The 18,655-nt window shown below is 37.1% G+C and overlaps 1 protein-coding gene across 2 annotated transcripts; it reads right to left on the bottom strand.

Moving 5' to 3' along the window:
- Nucleotides 1-1,991: 1,991 nt before the first annotated feature.
- LOC132150080 (putative E3 ubiquitin-protein ligase UNKL) lies at nt 1,992-18,436 on the bottom strand. 2 transcript variants are annotated; one of them, XM_059559217.1, is made up of 16 exons: nt 18,233-18,436; nt 17,080-17,289; nt 14,005-14,181; nt 12,880-13,013; nt 11,059-11,194; nt 10,265-10,382; nt 10,079-10,163; nt 8,724-8,878; nt 8,121-8,309; nt 7,537-7,599; nt 6,838-7,015; nt 6,306-6,398; nt 5,975-6,208; nt 5,697-5,893; nt 3,895-4,152; nt 1,992-3,687 (listed from the first exon to the last, which is right to left on the bottom strand). In XM_059559217.1, exons 1-16 carry the CDS (start codon nt 18,295-18,297, stop codon nt 3,532-3,534), a joined length of 2,448 nt encoding a protein of 815 aa, XP_059415200.1. In that variant the 5' UTR covers nt 18,298-18,436; the 3' UTR covers nt 1,992-3,531. The 2 variants fall into 2 exon arrangements, with proteins under 2 accessions (XP_059415200.1, XP_059415201.1); XM_059559218.1 differs by lacking the exon at nt 8,121-8,309 and having other exon boundaries at nt 18,233-18,426.
- Nucleotides 18,437-18,655: the final 219 nt, after the last annotated feature.

Here is an 18,655-nt window from a genome sequence, read left to right as displayed (position 1 = left end):
GCTTCAAACACACCCTTGGTAAAGTATACAATTGCAAAACACCTTAACTGTTACTCTGACACTGTGTATACATGCATCAATCATCATGCCGACTTTTCAACACCAATACATGTTTGTTTATCAGAATTATAATCACTTTTTACTCAAACTGAAATGGTCAAAGGCATGGCAGAGTAGGTTTTTTTTGTCAATATTATTATTTTAATACACCGGTCTGTATAAAGTTTGAGATGGGCCTCTTGTGCATTGAGAAATACAGATTAAAACATCTCAAGGCACTAATATTCGGCTCATTTCCTAAACTGAAATTTGTTCAGTCAAAAATAATTTCAATGTGTTATTACTAAAGGCACAAATTTGTTCCGAAGAGAGTTGATCCTTACAAGACTTAACATTATCAAGCAGAATGACTGATTGTTAATCAGACATTTAAGTGCAGGACTGTATTTCTTTTTTAATCCTTTTGTAAAAAAAGAGTTTATTTATGACTACAACAAGCAAACGTAACTAGGCCAAAAAGTGAGGTTTAAGGCTAGGGAATGTAGATACTTGAACAATTTTCAGAAAGGTAACCCATTGTCTGTCTCAGCCATTTCAACTAACATGAACAAGGGACCCATTTTACATCACAATCAAATATGTTCTACACAGCCATGGTAGACAACATCTGACAATACAATAATAGACTTCAAGGTTCAAAAAAACAAAACAAAAAGTTAGAAGATTTCTTATTTCATATCTAAATTCTTCAGATCCCAACTAAACAGACAGAAAAACAAACACCAGTCAAATGGAAACTAAAGAAAGCACCTTACGGGCAGAGTACTCTTTTAAATTCCTGACAGCATACAAGTAGTGCACAACAACTAATGTTTCAAAACTGATTTCAGAATTTTACGAACAAGTACTAGTAGTATAAAAAGAAATAATATATACTTCAAATAAGCACTAATCCATATGGCCACTTAGGAATATTAACACAAATATTCATTCATTACTATGACATTCCTTCAGTTCAATACTATGTTATAGTTTTCACTGAGAAATTGAAGAAAAAAGAACACAATCTTTATATTCAGCTGATAAAGAATTGTGATTCATTAGGATTCTTTTTTTTTTTTTTTTTTTTAATGCACATATGTAAATAAGGTACTAGATTTGGTCATATTCCTAACTATTTCCTCAGAATGTTAAAATGAAAATGCAGTTATAACATCGAAGAGAGAACAAAGAATAGTGAAGTCTTTGGTAGAAACTACAAGAATGGGTATTCAGTCCATAAATATCGTCAGCAAAAGCAGTTGGCATAGTTTTCCTGTCAAATGAAACATTGAAAAACTGACATAGTAATTGTACACCACTTCAGTTGAACTTTGAAACAAGTATGAACTACAATACCACTTTGGTTCATTTGAGTAAAGTCCACATTTGATTTGACCACACAAATAAATGTCATGTGAAATCCCAATTTTATAGTTCAACAAAACCCTACGTTATGGTCAAATAACCAAACGATGGAACCAATCCCTCAATAAAGTCTTGAACACTCGAGTGCAATATTCCCGAGCTGCTTTGATCCATTTCAACCTATCTATGTCGCCAATCGTACGGAAAAGAACACATCTTTGCTGATCGGACTAGAAAAGAGGAGCACAAAAGTCAATGCGTTTGAAGCATTGCGCAAAAATATTTCCGAATACTCGACTGTGATGCCTGACCAACATCTGGATACGTCTGCTCAACACAAACACATTTGGCAGTGTGATTCAGAGTTTCAGCTGGTTAACAAAAGTTACACACTGACACATGCAGTGACAAATCAGTCAAGAACATCAGCTACATACAGACCTCGTGGATTAAGATACGAACGCAAGAAAGATAGCAGAGAGAAATCAAATATATATACACACACACACCCACACACTGTCTTCGCCTCGTGAAGATGAAAGAAAATACAAGGGTCTGGACAATTAGATCCTCAATAACCATCCCTTTTAAAATAAACGGTTTATCCCGATTTCGAAAGACAAAAAGAACTTGCACCTTTGCGTACCTGACAATTTACCGCACAAACTCATTGCTGTAAATACGAAAGGAACAAGAAAAAAAAAAAAGAAAAAGTTTTAGATAACACAGTAGCAGGTCATATCAATTAGATTACCTAAGCACATTACACTGTCGAATTTGGATACGAAAAACACCAATGATTTCGGTCTGTAAACACTACAGAGCACTACAATTCTACACATTTCAATAAACAGAAATGTACTAAGCCAGTTTAGTTTTTGCAATCAAAGAAACACACGCATTTCCTGATTTGAATATCCCTACACATTTAAATCAAGGATGATTCAACATTTCTAAGGATAATGAAGCTGCACCCAAAAAGCACCATCGTTAATGAAGGAAAAGATCGATTCTTCAGCTGAACCTCAGAGCTCAGGCACCGACCAGGGTGAAGTCTCTCGGAAATACTTTAGTACTGAATTGGGCCGCTAAATGCTCCGATAATACGGTACTACTGAAAAAATACATACTTTGTAGAAGCTATGGGTTTTCTACTACAATCCTAAACTCTTCACAGATGCTTCAACTGTTTTTAAGGCAAGGCACTTAAGAGGGAGTGGCCAGGAATCGGATATATGTTCTAACATATCTGAAAAAATAAAAAATAAATAAAAAATCCTGTGTCGCTGAGGACTTCAGAACACATGTGCTCCTCTAACAACTACGGTACATAATGTATATCTAAATAGTCATTATAAGACGGAAAAATCCATTTACTAAATGCCTTAGCATACAGTATGTGCCTTACTGATATTACAGCTGCTGGTTATGCCTAAAACGCATTCAAAGTTTGCACTTATTTGATTGAAAAATTTAAGTAACAATGAAAGTAATAACAACTACTATTTAGTACTATTTTATATGAAAACTAACAATATATATACACTATACCATGATTTAACAATAAGAAAAATGAAATATTCTATTATGTTTTTCACAGTACACACAAAAGCTTCATACGTTAGCGTATTTGGGAAAAGATGTGAATCTAAGAAAAGAAAAAGAAAAACCTTCAAAGCAGCTTAAAGCAAATTTTCTAAAAGAAAAAAAAATATCCTCAGACAAATTTCTAAGTCAACAAAGTGCTTTTAACAAGAAATTAATCCTCTTCACACAGCTAGTAGCAATAATTGCGTCAGGCCAATGATTTTGTTGCTAACAGTCAAATCAGGGCCAACCAAATGCCAAAAACAAAAACCAAGGGGAATTTTTTTTAATGCTTTAAGAAAATGGATAATCTAGCTTGTACAAAACAGGTATTGCATTTAAGTACTTGATTTGTATCAGTCAAACACCACTTATTAGATTCTAATAAAACTAATCAATTGAATCACTATATGAAATACTGAAACACAGAAAAATGCTATTTAGAAATTGTAAGCATAATAATAATAATTATTATTATATGTATTAGTAGTTCTTCAAAGGGCTAAATCATTAAATAGTACCTTGGATAGCTGTACATCACCACTTCAATATTTTCATCTTACAGTAAGGACATTCCATTTTACCGGACGCACAGTTCTGACAAAGAACATAATGTTGGCAAGGCTGCAGGACAATGGAACGATCATGCTTTTGGCAAACTATACATTTCTTTGACTGAAGCTGATATATTACCTGTGTTGAGAAAAAGAAGAGTTAACATCAGTCACACTTTGACAGATTCAATGGAGTGCGTCATGCAAGACTGACTGACTCGTGTGGATGTTAAACCTCGTTGCCTACTCTTCCCCTTTCATGACGAGAAGAGTGCGATGGTCTACTTTAGAGTGTGTGTAAATGTGACATGGTGACGTATGTGTGTTGGGACCTGGTCCTTCTTACCCCGTCAATGAGGTCTAGGTCAGAGCGCAGCTGGCTCTGGATGGAGCGGAGCTTTGGCAGGGGGAGCTGGTCCAGCTTGCCATAGCTGCGCAGGAGGGGCGTGTTGGGGGAGCGACACAAAACGTCAAAGTCTCCCTGCAGTTCCTTCAGCTTGCACTCGGTGTCCTCCCGCTTCTGCTCCGCCAGCTGCCGCTCCGCCTCTGCCGATTTAGCTTGCTCCTTCGCTTCGTGAGCATCTTTCTGCCACGCTTCGCAGGCCTGTGAGAGATGCATTTTAATAAGACGTTTCATCTTGTGATAATAACTAAACTGACACCTTCTGGTTTCAAAGAACAATAGAGTGCTGCAGGGATGATCTATGTTTGTAGGCCAAAACCTGGAAATGAGTTTGCATTTTTGCACTTCCAGTTCCTTCTTCCCAAAGTTATTTTTTTTAAGCTTTTGCTTGTCTTCAAAGGATTAGTTCACAACTGAAATTAAAATTTCACCCCCATGTCATCCAATATGTACATATCTTTGTTTCTTCAGTCAAAAAGAAATTAAGGTTTCTGAGAAAAACATTCCAGGATTTTTCTCCATATAGTGGACTTCAATGGGAGCCAATGGGGTGAAGGACCAAACTGAAGTTTCAGCTTTAAAGGGCTCCCAGAAGAGGAATAAGGGTCTTATCTAGTGAAACTTTTACAAATCTAGGTTAAAACTCAAGTGATAAGTGGAAGAAATGCTCATCTTCCACTAGCTCTGTGTCCAGAATCTCATGCATTACATAATCATGTTGGAAATATCACGTGTGTTTACGTTTTTCGTCTGTGTAATTTGGTTCAAAAAGGTAGCGTAGGCCAAAAACTCAGCCTCATTTTCTCCTTTAACTTCAAAATTGCCTGACATCATGGTTTTAACTTTTTTTGTAAAGGCGTCTGACTTTCTTTGGTTGTTCGCTTTGTAAACACTGGGTCGGTTTAACGCGATTATGTAATGTGTGAAGTTGTGGAAGAGGTGCTAGTGCAAGACAAGCATTATGGTTATTATTTGAATATAACTACCAATCGTTTAGCCAAATAAGACCCTCATTCCTTGGCTTGGAACATGTAGGGCTCTTTGAAGCTGCATTGAAACTGCAATTTGGCCACATTGATCCCCGGTCCACTACATGCTAAAATGTTTTCCTCAAAAACCTCAATTTCTTTTCGACCAAAGAAATGAAGAAAGAAAGACACAAACATTTTGGATGACATGGGGGTGAGTAAAGTTGGCTAAATGGGACAACAGAGTAATCTGGGACATTAAATGTCATCACACCAAATAGGTAAACTCCTTTATTTACTAGTGCACTTTCACAGCCTCACTGCGTTTATAATCACACCCTTGCAACCTATTCGAACTCAAACTTTCAGAGAAAATGACTCAGAAACTTGGCAAAGTGGAAGTAATGTTGAAGTCATCCAACCGTAGTATATTTCATTTATAGTCAACGTTTAGCCTTTTAGGCTCCAAAATTAATAGAAGTTGTGTTCATTCGCGAAGATTATCATGATGTAGAATGTGTAATAATCATAAACTTCTGCTTGCCACAAATCTTAATTTCCACAATAATCCAACAGCCAATGGAAAAATGCTAGCTTAGCTTTTTGTTGAGGGAAGCAGGGTGATGCCTACAAAAACACATCATTACCACAGTGCTCCATGGCTTGAAGTGTCCCTGTAAGAGAACAGCTTCAATAAGCAAGGTAAAGCAGTGTCAGTCTCTGTCTTAAGCATTACTCATCTCATAAGACCCGTAAAAGCAAGCCAGCACATCTGACCTGCTTGACTTGGTGCCAGGCCTCCTCCCATTGCTTTATCTTGCGCTTGGCTTCCTCCAGTTCTCGGAGGAGCCGGCTGATGTCTGCACTGCTGGAGCCAACCGTGCTGGAAGTAAGGCTGCTGAACACTGGAGACGGACTGGGAGAGAAGCTGCCACTCATAAAGTCCCATATTCCCCCTGTTCCGCCATTCAGACCTAAGACCAAACATCCTTATATCAACTCAAATATTCACAAGACTTCAATCGTGATGTGAAGTTTGGGAAAATAATTCCCACCTAAGGAGTTCTGCATAGACGTGGTTGTTCCTAGAAGGCCGTGCTCGGTTTTAACAGGTGGTGCCTGTGGCTGGCTCTGCTGGGAGGCCATTCCAGTGAGGAGAGACTGGGACAGAGATTGAGACAGTGAGCTGAGCGGGGAGGCAGAGAGAGATGACGAAGAATGCAGAGAGGAAGACCGAGCCAGAGAGCCAGGAATATTGACAGGAGCAGAGCCTCCTAATAACCTCTGTCCTACAGGGGAAAAAACAGTTTCAAAATTAAATGCAATGCATCCTATACCTTATACAAGACAACACACTGTGAAATCAGCAGCTACAACCATTCTTACTTGTTAAACCGAGACCATTGTTGTCTTGGTCCTCTAGCTCTTTGTCAAGCGAGGCAACATTGATGTCGCTAAAATTCAGGTCAAGTGCAGATCCTAAGAGCGAGAAAAGTAGTCTGCGATTTAGTATCTTTGCAAAGTGGATCTAAAACACAAACTACTTAAATAGACAATATTACATAAAGCTACATTCAAAAATAAAAAGAAAAAAATTCTATACTTCTACTTCTGTATATAGTGTATTATTATTTTTTTTAATGTTTGCATTATGTACTTTCTTCTGCACTGGAAGCTCCTGCCGTCAAGACAAATTCCTTGTGTGTGTAAACATACTTGATAATAAAGCTCTTCATCTGACTTGATGCCTTGTTAATCTTGCAGTGATTACAAGGCTTGATAATTCAGTTATTCATCCTGCAGCATACAATTCATATCCATTTATGCATTTGCATTTAACTGCACTGCATTATCTGGGCTGAGTCTGTCTCATGTACTTTTACTCTTGGCTCGAAGATGAAAGTGCTGCAGAACTTACCTATTACTGACTCCACAGTATTGCTGCCTGGATAGAAAGGCGTGGCTTTTGCATTCATGGTTGATAAAGTGGTGGGTGACGAACTGTCAGATCCGATACTGGAGGCCAAACTGGACGTGATGCTTGATGTTATGCTGGACGCCAGTGGGTTCACTACTGAGAACACATTGCCATGAGCCTGTGAAAGGAAGCAATGGGACACGAGTCAATGTCAAATAATAAGATCCACAATAAGAAAGAGGAGGAAACTTTTACAAATCTAGGTTAAAACTCAAGTGATAAGATCTTAGAAAGCAACTGTTCATGTTTTGAAAAACTTTAGGCATAAATGAAAAATGTTTTCCAAATATTACAGCACTGTGTAGCAGTAATAATAATAATAATAATAATCATCATCATCAAAAAAAAAAAAAATCATCATCATCAAAAAAGAAAAGAAAAAAAAAAAGTTATATATATATAATAACAATACTACTTTGAACAATGTTAATTCAAAAACATCTGCAAATACATATTTTATGGCACTGTTAATATATATTTTTTTATGTAATGTTATTTTCTTGATTTCTTGGAAATGAGGATGAAAACATGGAATGTAACCAATGATCCAATGCTCCGATCACTTTAGGTCTTATATACAGTCCTTATTTGTTGTAAAAGGATGTACAATGTGTGAATGTGAGGACTAGGTTGCTTTACCTGTTTGTCTTGGTCCATTAACTTTTGATTATTTTCCCCAGACAGGCTCTTCTGGTTCTTTGCCTGAAATCAGATAATACATCCTGTCATGTAACCTGATGTTGTTAAGTCAACTAGGGCTGCTATTATATTGGGAATTGCTACCCGTTCAGAAAGGGCATTTTATATTATCTGATATTAATCAGATATTTTCTGATTACCACAATGTGGTCTTGTGGCCTCTGGGTGTTGTTCTCTGATCACTTCAAGATTAAAATGATTTCAGAACTTAGCACACAAATGATAAATAAAAAGAGTTGCATTTGGAAGCAAACAATGTTGCCACACCCTCAATCTCAAAGACTGAAGTGAAGCTTTTCAACAACAACAACAACTGAGTACTGACGACAACTTAAGACAAAAGTAACTTTCATTTTGGCAACAAACCACAAAAGAATTTACAAAAAAAACTAGCGAAAAGTGGTGAGAACACATGAAATGACCCAAAGGCAAGGAAATCAAAGTGAAAGCTTGCAGTGTGTGTCATGCCTGCAGTCCTGCAGGAGGTCCCTTTAATAAGGGCTAGAGAAAACGACCATGTGTACCTGATCCTCTCGTTCAAAACCTGGAGCTTTGGGATAGTTAGACGTCAGAGAGGAAACACTGGACGTGGTGGACTCTGAACAAAAGCTACCAATAGTTAAGCATTTTGGCCTGCTGATGGGTCCAATTGGGGACAAAGAACTGTTGCTCCCTGAGCCTGGTGTTACAGTTGGACTATTAGTGCATGATACCTGAAGACGAAAAGCACAAATCAGCTTAAAAAAAGTGTGGTTTTGGAGCCAAATAGGTGACTTTTCTTTCCTGATTAGGTAGATCTGAACGTGAGAGGATTTAGCTCACAATAACAGAGAAAAAATGGCTCAGTCGAGGCTCATTTTTGGTCCAATGTCACTAAATAAGGATTTGAGTATAAAGGCCTGATTTAAATTTGAGTTAGTTGAGTTCCCTTTTCAACACAGACTGCAATAAACAGAAAAGAGTGCAAAGCCAACCAAAGTCAATAAAATGAAAAAATGCAGAAATGAAGAGAAAACCGGTAGCTCTGAACACCGAACAATCAACTGCCTTTCTAAATTAAGGACATTTCTCTATCCCAGATGTAAGACAGATGATGGACATGTGTGAGAAGGTGAATGCAAACATACGCTTCCTGTCTGGCCGTTGTTACTGTCGCTGCTGGTGATGCTGCTCCACTCGCTGACTGGACACTCTGGATACTGTGGAGAGCCCAGCTTGGACTGAGAACCCGACTGCATTGCTGTGAGCAACGTGCTCATGGTCTCCTCTGTGGAAGGAATTCCTTCATACACACACACACACACACACACACACACACACACACACACACACACACACACACACACACACACACACACACACACACACACACACACACATAAATAGTCATTAGAGACATGAACTTTGGGCTGCATGATTTGATGAGGGGAATGAAATGGCTATTTGATATTTAAAGGAGACTTTAAAAAAATGAACTCCAGGTTTGCATTTGTAACTATTATTATACAATATGGTTTAATTAAAATAATTGTATTATTGTCCATGCAGAGGCTATGCCGTTTTATTTATCCATGGCACATGCATTTAGGTTCAAAAATAATTCATATGTCAAAGTGTTCCTGCATTGCACTATCAAGCGCAAGGTTGGGGGTTCGATTCCCTGGGAACACATGATAGGTAAAAATTGATAGCCTGAATGCACTGTAAGTCGCTTTGGATAAAAGCGTCTGCTAAATGCATACATTTAATTTAATTTAAATGTCATACAATTACTTGTTTGCATTATTTAACCAATTTATTTTTTTTATTTTTTTTGATAAAGAAAGTTGGTCATAGGAGTGTAAAATTAATTAAAAAAATTAGGGTTAGGGTTTGTGTATATGTTTGATTTATGTTGCAGGACATGGCTTTTAATGGTGAGACCTCTTGTGACCATGCCCTTTTAAATTATGTAAAACTTTGAATTTATCGGCCAATATGTTGGTTATCGGCTATCAAATATAAAGAATTATTGTTATCAGACACGGCCAAAATATTCATATCGGTGCATCCCTACTAATTATTTTATTTTCGGTACGATTGCAAAACTGCTAAATTTCATTACCATTAAATTGTCTTCATTTTGTCACTTTTTTAAAAGTTAAACCACCAAGGTTTTATTTTTGCAGAAAACCACAGGGAGCTTCTCTTTTGTTGATAACATCCAGTTTATAAGAGCTTCTCATTAAAAGTTTAGCAAGATGGGTGGCGTGTCATGTTGCGTTTCCAAAAGCAAGAGCAGATGAAGAGATGAGATTGTGTTGAGCAGCATTTACTGTGAATCAAGCCGCTGCCAGACAAGTAAAACATCAGATTATGAGCTGTTGCCATGATAAATTGCCATATCGTGATTAGGGTTTCATTTTAGCCATAATGAAATCACCGCACTGCAGGTATCTAACTTCAACACAACGCAATCAATCATCATTATAAACATGCTTACTTTCCACATGTGCAAAAGCACAGAATGGACCCCTTGGACAGTATCCAGTTTGCCTCATGTCGTTGCATTTTGTTGATTTGTAAATCTTGAAACAAAGACAGAAGTTGGACAGATGATGAAAATTAAGTAAATCAAATAAATAAATAAATCACACAAGTTCAGTGTTGTAAAGGTGTGTCATCTCACCTCTGGGTGGAACTGTTGTTCGGTGCGAGAGTGGCAGTACTGGCAGCTGTCCCCACTCTCACACTTGGAGGGCTCGCCCCATTCATCGCCATGCTTTACACTCGGGCAGGGCGTCGACCTGCCGACACATTCAACAGCAGGGATTGAGTTTTATGCTTAAAATAAAATAGTGATGCTCATCATCTTACACATTTCAAAGTTATTCATAGAGCATATATAACTCCTTACAAAAGATTCAAAATGAAACTGCAACCAAATTACAACTGCCATATCTGTTAATACTCCGTCAGCAGGTACTTTTCTTCACATGTTTTGAGAGTGTCCTATTGCCAATAATCTGTGGACACATGTAAACTTTGTTTTTATCCTCTTTACTACAAATTGATTATATTACGTTTCGTTAAGCCAAGTTTATGTCTTCTTAATGATAATTCTGGCTTCTGTATAAGTTCAATACATAAAAGAATGCCATTTGCTGGTTTTACAGCTGAAAAAGACAATAATACAGAACTGGTTTACACCGCACATGTGGGAAAACCTATTGGATCCATAGTCTTCTTGGGGTAGTGGCCTGTGAATGTACAATGGCACGGATTAATAGGGCCAAATCTAGTACTATTGATGTTTGGCTCAGACAGACAGACAGACTTGGAGATTTTTTGCATCCGAAGCCTTCAAACAATAAGTATTCCCACATAACATCACTTCCACTCCCAAATGTGTTTGTCACAGTGTGTCGACTTCTGCTTTATTTGGGAATATTCGCAAGAAAATCCGAAGTGTTTCCATCTCACCTGTATTTGAACTTTCTGGGATTTCTTCTCCTATCTCTACTGTTGTGATAGTGGGGACAGGCATAGCCCTGCCTGCATAGACGTGGAGGCTTGGTGCACTGCTCGGTTTTATAGTTGGCCAAAACAAAATTGGTGTCTGCAGAAAAGAGGAACAGAAACTGAAGATAAGTTGACCTCACTGTAGTGTTTGTAACCCTTACTTATTAAGTTTTTCCCTAACATAATTAAAATGAAAATGCTTAAAAAGATCAAATAATAAATCAAAGTCTCAAAACAACTGTTCAAATGATAAATCAAATGGTCAAAATATTAAATAATAAATCAAACTCTCAAAATGGCTGCACAAATTAAAAATCAAATGCTCAAACCATATTTCATTTCCTCATTCGGATTTGATTTTTAATTTTCATCATCAACCCAGTATAAACCTGTCATAATTGAATATAAAAGTCATTGCTCAAATCATGAATCAGATGCTCAAATTATAAATCAAATGCTCAAACGCACATTGCAAATGATAAATCAAATGCAAATTATGAATGTCAATCAAGTAGCGTGGGCGGAGATTTGAGACGGAACCATTGCTTGTTCAACTTAAATATGAATGAAAGAGTTGATTTCCACAGCCTTTATTCCTCTCATCAGATACGTCTCGATGGTCTCTGCTGGGATGTTTTGATTTGGTCTCCCTGGCAACGGCGTTCTTCTTACTTTTTCCACCTGCAGTTGCCTCAGTACCTCACGCAGGTTTGTCATCGCAACGTTGTTGACCTCGGTGTCTGTAAGGGCCGATATTTCCCCCATTCTCTCCAGAAAATATTCCACCGTTGACTCGACAACATTTTCATCATAACTTCCCAATGATACATCTTCAGAGAGCACACGCAAATGTAAAATTATAGTTTGAAAAACCATTTCCACCATCCGATCTTGATCTCTTCTGTCTCAAAGCTCCGCCCACGCTAGGTTGATTGACATTCATCCTTTGATGTAACGTTTGCGATATAAGGTTTGAGCATTTGATTTATCATTTGCGATGTCCGTTTGAGCATTTGATTTATCATTTGCGATGTCCGTTTGAGCATTTGATTTATCATTTGCGATGTCCGTTTGAGCATTTGATTTATCATTTGCGATGTGTGTTTGAGCATTTGATTTATCATTTGCGATGTGTGTTTGAGCATTTGATTTATCATTTGCGATGTCCGTTTGAGCATTTGATTTATCATTTGCGATGTCCGTTTGAGCATTTGATTTATCATTTGCGATGACCGTTTGAGCATTTGATTTATCATTTGCGATGTGTGTTTGAGCATTTGATTCATAATTTGAGCATCTGATTCATGATTTGAGCATTGACTTTTATATTCAATTATGACAGGTTTATACTGGGTTGATGATGAAAATTAAAAATCAAATCCGAATGAGGAAATGAAATATGGTTTGAGCATTTGATTTTTAATTTGTGCAGCCATTTTGAGAGTTTGATTTATTATTTAATATTCTGACCATTTAATTTATCATTTGAACAGTTGTTTTGAGACTTTGATTTATTATTTGATCTTTTTAAGCATTTTCATTTGAATTATGTTAGGAAAAAACTTCCATAGTTACTACTGAAGTCTTTATCAGACTCTTTTTATTTCTTTTGATTTTTTGAACAGTTGTTTTGAGACTTTGATTTATTATTTGATCTTTTTAAGCATTTTCATTTTAATTATGTTAGGAAAAAACTTCCATAGTTACTACTGAAGTCTTAATCAGCCTCTTTTTATTTCTCTTATACTGGTCTTGCATTAGAATGGGAAGGCTTAGTGTCACCTTGCCAGCGTGGGTCCTCATTCAGGGTCTTCTCAATCATGGCCTGGCTGGCCAGCACACCCGGCTGCAGGTCAGGAATTCCCTCCCCAGATCCCAACTGGCCGTTCTGCAGAGCTTCCTGTGCCTGGATCTCTCTGTGAACAGAATTATGCAAGTCAGCCCACCCATTCAACAGGACCAACACCAACTCCAAACGGTAGATGTAACAAAAAAAAAAAGGGCCGCTCTCAATGTAACAGCTATTTCCACAAAAACAGTTGCTAGGCAACTGCTGAGATGGCATATTTCTTGTTATTTAATCTCTGGTAAGCCACATTTCCAGGCCAGAATCAAACCGTTTGCGGCTCTGTTGTGCAGACTGCTCGTCAATGCAGGTGTAACTGATGTCGTTAGTAAAACACAAATATGGTATATATTTGCAAATGAGGTTAAGCCCCCTCTTATAAGCACTCTGACTGCTTATTTAAGTCGTCTTTTATGGACACCTAGAATTTATTAAAAAAAAATACAATAAAAAACAACAACAACAACTGTAAAAACAGTCATATTGTGAAATATTATCACAATTTAAAATATCTGTTTTCAATTGTTATCAATTTTATACAAGTTAATTTCTGTGATGCAAAGCTAAATTTTCAGCATCATTACTCCAGTCTTCAGTCACATGATCCTTCAGAAATCATTTTAATATGCTGATATGCTGCTCAAGAAACATTTCTGATTATTGTTGAAAATGCTTAATATTATTATAAATGTTCCTAAAAATCTAAGCATTGTAACATTATAAATGTCTTCAACTTTTGATAAACTCAATGCATCCTTGATAAATGAAAACATTATTATATTATACACTATTATTAAAATATTACATTTTTGTGCTTATAAAGCACATATTTAGCATAATACTTTATATCCATAATCCTACTCAATGCCTAAATTTAACAACTACCTTACAACCTATTAAAAAGCAGCAAATTAAGAGTTTATTGAGGCAAAATTCATAGTTAATAGTTTGTTAATGTAACCATTTTATATTAATCACACTAATTTAACATGTATGGGGAGGGACGGATATATACATGTGTGTCCCTTGGCTAAAGATACAGAGAGAGGAAAAAACACTACCTTATGTCATAAACTGGTGGCCGAAGGTCGTGCGGTCCATGTGCGAAGGCGCAGTGGAGGCCGTTCTTCACACAATGTCCACGAGCATCTGTCTCATGGATGCAGGTGCCAGTCTTGTAGTAACGTAAATGGTACTTGCGCTCTGTGTCACCAGTGGTCCGGTGTAAATAAGGGCAACTGCGAAGAGAAAAGCACCAGTGTTGCTCATCAGTAAACATGCTCAATGAAAGGAATACATTTTGGTGTGACTAAATATTTCAAAAACATGTAAAGGTCAGTGTATTTCTCTGTAAACAACAAAGTTAAAGTAATGGAAAGAACTAAAAATAAATGTAAAACAACAACAATGTCCTTCCCAATGAGTGCTCTCTTTGGAAAGCTTTATTTCAAAATACTGAGGCATGAGGCTTGTGTCACTGACTGTTTACTGCACTGCCTGAAGCCACAGAAAAAAAAAAGACATTGGACACAAACACACTGTGGCTTTTTGTTTTTGACAAAATAACAATCGTATTGGAAATTAGAGCTGCACTTACCTGTCAGACAAATATTTCTAATATAACACAATATGACTGAGTGTGATATACAAGAAGCAGAAAACAAAATTATCAACATTGCTGTCCAGGAACTAATTTTATTCCTAGCATAATACACTATAAATACTGCTTCATATGTTATTCCCACAAACAACGAGCAAACAAAGTAATCTTGCAAACATATGTTAAAATACATCAACAAATATACTAATACAGTTCTGGCCACTTAAATATACTGTTAAACACAGCATCTAAAATAAAAAAGACATCAATGGCAACAAGCATCAATGTCACGCCAAATGCTGAGCTTTTACAACTTTAAAACGGTCAAACACTTGTGAAATACTTTCCGGCTGGAAGTTAGTTTGCAAGATATATTGGCAGACAGTATGCATATGTAGTGTAAAGGAGAGTAATGTCTCTATGAAATTATGGACTATTATTATTGCATGCTTGGAGTTGTAAGCACAGCACAAGAGTCTAAATAACAAAATACATTATTTTCAGCTAACTGCACTTTTAAGTTCAAAATGTATATTTAAACTTGATTGAAACTGAGTGCATTAAGAATTATGCATGCTGATAAAGGATAACATAATGCAAACGATGAGATTAAGAGAAACAGGCATTTATAAGAAGAAATCTGTCTGTTCTTAAAGAAAGGATTTAAGGCACACAGAAAATGAGGCTGTGATGATCCCAACAGCTCCCTGGAAGAGAGCAGATTTATACTGAAAATGCTACATACCCAATATTCTTCTCAAATATAGCAACTGCATCTTGTTCAGCTAGCAACAGTAACTATGGCAACAGCACTGATGTCATCGCAGGACGGCTGCTACTGGATGAATGAACGTGTGATGTGTGCCTATACTGAAACTACGTGACACATATTGTCGGGGAGACTCGGCAGAGATGCAGGACAAACCATTAAGGATTATATCATAATAAAAACATTTACATTTAGTCATTTAGCAGACGCTTTTAAACAAAACAAAAATAATAATCCAGTATCCTTCAGATCAGGTGTAGGTAAAGAAAATAAACAAACATCTTTTTGTCTAACTAAAATAAACTGGTATTATTTTGTTTTTAAATTTCATATAGATGTTTTAATGCAAAAGTTGTAAACACCACTGCACTGTTATGTAAGTATATGGCTATATGAATGGGATGCGAAATATCTGAGAATATCTGTGGGTCCTTTATTAATTAATAGGTGTAAAATTATATTTAAAAAAATAAGCTTAATATATTGTGAATCAACAAAAACAAATTATACAATTATTAGTGTTGTACAATCATTAGTAAAAGAAAAAGAAAAGTTTAAAAATTAATTGCAGCTATAATCTATATATAATCAAAATGCTGACCTGATGTGTCACGGGATAATATCTGAAATATCACATGACATCATACTACAGCATTCCCAAAACCAAAACAAAGATGCCATACCACTATTTATGGCTTGAGCAATCTTACGGAAAAACTTGGAAAGAATCCACATGTAACAACAGACTAAGTTATGTCACGTGGACACTACAGTAATTATGATCCAATCACAGAGGCTTTGAGCTCTGCTGTTGCACAATTCCAGCAAAACGATTTAATGAATAAGAAACTAACATAAGCTAAACTACAAACGAACAGCACATATTTAAACAACCTTTGTTAATATTCATACAGGTATTGGGATCAATTAAAGCATTAACTTCTATCTTAAGCACAGTGTTTTCACTGATTGTCAAACGAATTAACAGAGAACGAAATATACAACTGGACTAAACTAGGACATGATTATTGGGCATGACTGAGTTTGAATATCCTGCTTTGAAAACACACGAGTTTTTATTAAGCGAGGGCTCGTAAACGTTGTAACAGCATTGAGCCAATCAGAAAAGAGTACGTGCAAAGGAGAGCCAATCAGAAGGCAGAGAACAGGGGGCGTGTCTTTAGCCTCACTAAGCACAATACACAAGAAAGGCAACAAACACGACTCTACCACCATCAGCTCTCTGACCTTCATTTCCAAACCGAAGATACACATTTCTGCTACACACAGGGCAAACTGGGAACCCAGAGACGAGTCATCAGGCAATAGTGGAAGTGAAACTCGAGAAATACACACACCGTGCGTAACACAACACCGTGAACAGCAAAAGATTACAGGAGAAAGCGAAAGATCTCAGAAGAGAGTAAAATATTTACACAAAGTAAACACTATAGTGAATCTACAAAGGCATCAGTCTGTTAACCTTACAAAGGGCGTGTGCTACACAGTAAGACGAGTAAAAAACACTACAGCATGCTCATGATTACTAAAACAAAATATGGCAAAATCTGATTTACAAAACGCATGCATTTCCTAAAGACGTTTTTTTGTGATATATATATTATAATTATTAAAACAATCTTCGTTTCAAGCAACACAAACACTGCCTGTGCAAAATAAACATGACTGCGTGCACTGGCGCGAAAACACGAACAATTACCTTTCAGCTGAAGTGTTATTAAAACAAAAACAAAAGAAGTTACTTACTCGTCTCCATCGGGACATATTCCTGTTGTTTCATCATACTTCGTGCAATAGACATCTGGGCTGTAATTAAAAGTCCCCTCTCTTCTTCGTATGGGTCTCCGTCTTCGCTGATTTAGAAAATGCCAGTGGAAACACGTAAAGGGTCGATGCTGTGTGCATTTGTGCTGCAAAAACAGTGGGCACTGCTCGGTCCTGAACTCCTTCAAATATCTAGAATTACAATGGGGGGAAAAAATCATGGTCAGAAGCTTTATAATCAACCACCTCCGCGACAAAAACTACACTTGAGTGATGTATAAACAAATCAGTATTGACAGAATCATATGCAGCAATGTGAGACTACGTTACATTCAAAGTTTGGAGCTGTGGGGGCTGTTTACACTGCGTAGTTTCTTATACGCTAACGTTACCATTCCCCAAATAGTTAGATAGATTACACGATAATCACCCTTTTCAGCAACTGTAAACATATAATGTTCACTTTAAGTGTTTATAAACATCTAAATGGGAACGGAATGTGTTGTTTTAAATTGTTAAATGTTTTAAAAATCCACTGCATCAACTGTAGCCACTGTGAGCTATTTCTCAAGGCTCTCCAATACAACAACATTAGAAGCTCACGCCAAGTACTCCGCGATTAGCGTACACAGTTACGTAAAATCTTCGACGTACGTTCCATTCATACCAACGGAGCGTACGGCGGGAAAAGAACGTAGTGTAGAAACACGGGCCGAGGAAGGAGGCGGATGCAGCTAACAAACCAGCCTGCTAGCTACATCTAGCGAGCGTATCGACTCGCTCGTCTTGCTGCAATGCAATGTACATGTCCTCGGGCTTTTACAAAAGCAGGCTTTGAGCAAACAAGCGAAGAGCACTTTCTTAAGTTTTAAAAGACACACATAACAGTTAACGTAAAGCTTTGGTAAGGGAAACCATGCGATGTTTAGAGCATACGAAATTGTTGATTTAATTAACATTAATGTGAGATCCGCGTGTATTCGGAAGAATTTACAAAAGCAAAAGCACCATTTTAAAACGCACAGAGGGGAGGAAGCAGCACGCGTCACAAATGCAAATCCGACAGTCAAGTATCGAATAGTCATCGCCTTCCGCTGAAACGTATTTTAGTCCGTTTAATGTTTACTTTACTTACGAATAGTGGGTTGGTTTCTCGGTTTGAGCAGAAGCGCTCGCCGCCGTTTTCGAAACCGACGGCATTTTCAGTCAAAACAATAATAGCGCGTGCGCGGGGACCCTCTCGTCTACTCATGCTCTCGCGCGCCGCTGCAAGGCCAATATGAGCAACTGGCGGGATAAACAAACAGAAGACAATGGCCATGCTGCATAGCACCACTGCTATAATATGCAACGATCCCTCACACAACACACGTGATTATTTAGACAGCAACATGTTCAGAAATACTATTAATAATAATAATATAAATGTAATATAAACATAAACCAATGCTTAAATAGACATTTATTTATATATTTGTAAATTATTCAGAGAGTGCAGTGCACTTATAGTAGTAACTGTTTTTGGGGATTAAGACATTTTTTATGTAGTTTTAGTTGC

This window comes from Carassius carassius, chromosome 1 (assembly GCF_963082965.1).
Source record: "Carassius carassius chromosome 1, fCarCar2.1, whole genome shotgun sequence".
In the NCBI taxonomy this organism is placed as follows: Eukaryota; Metazoa; Chordata; class Actinopteri; order Cypriniformes; family Cyprinidae; genus Carassius; species Carassius carassius.
Note: the sequence above shows the minus strand (reverse complement) of the source record. Positions and strands in the feature narration are given on the sequence as shown.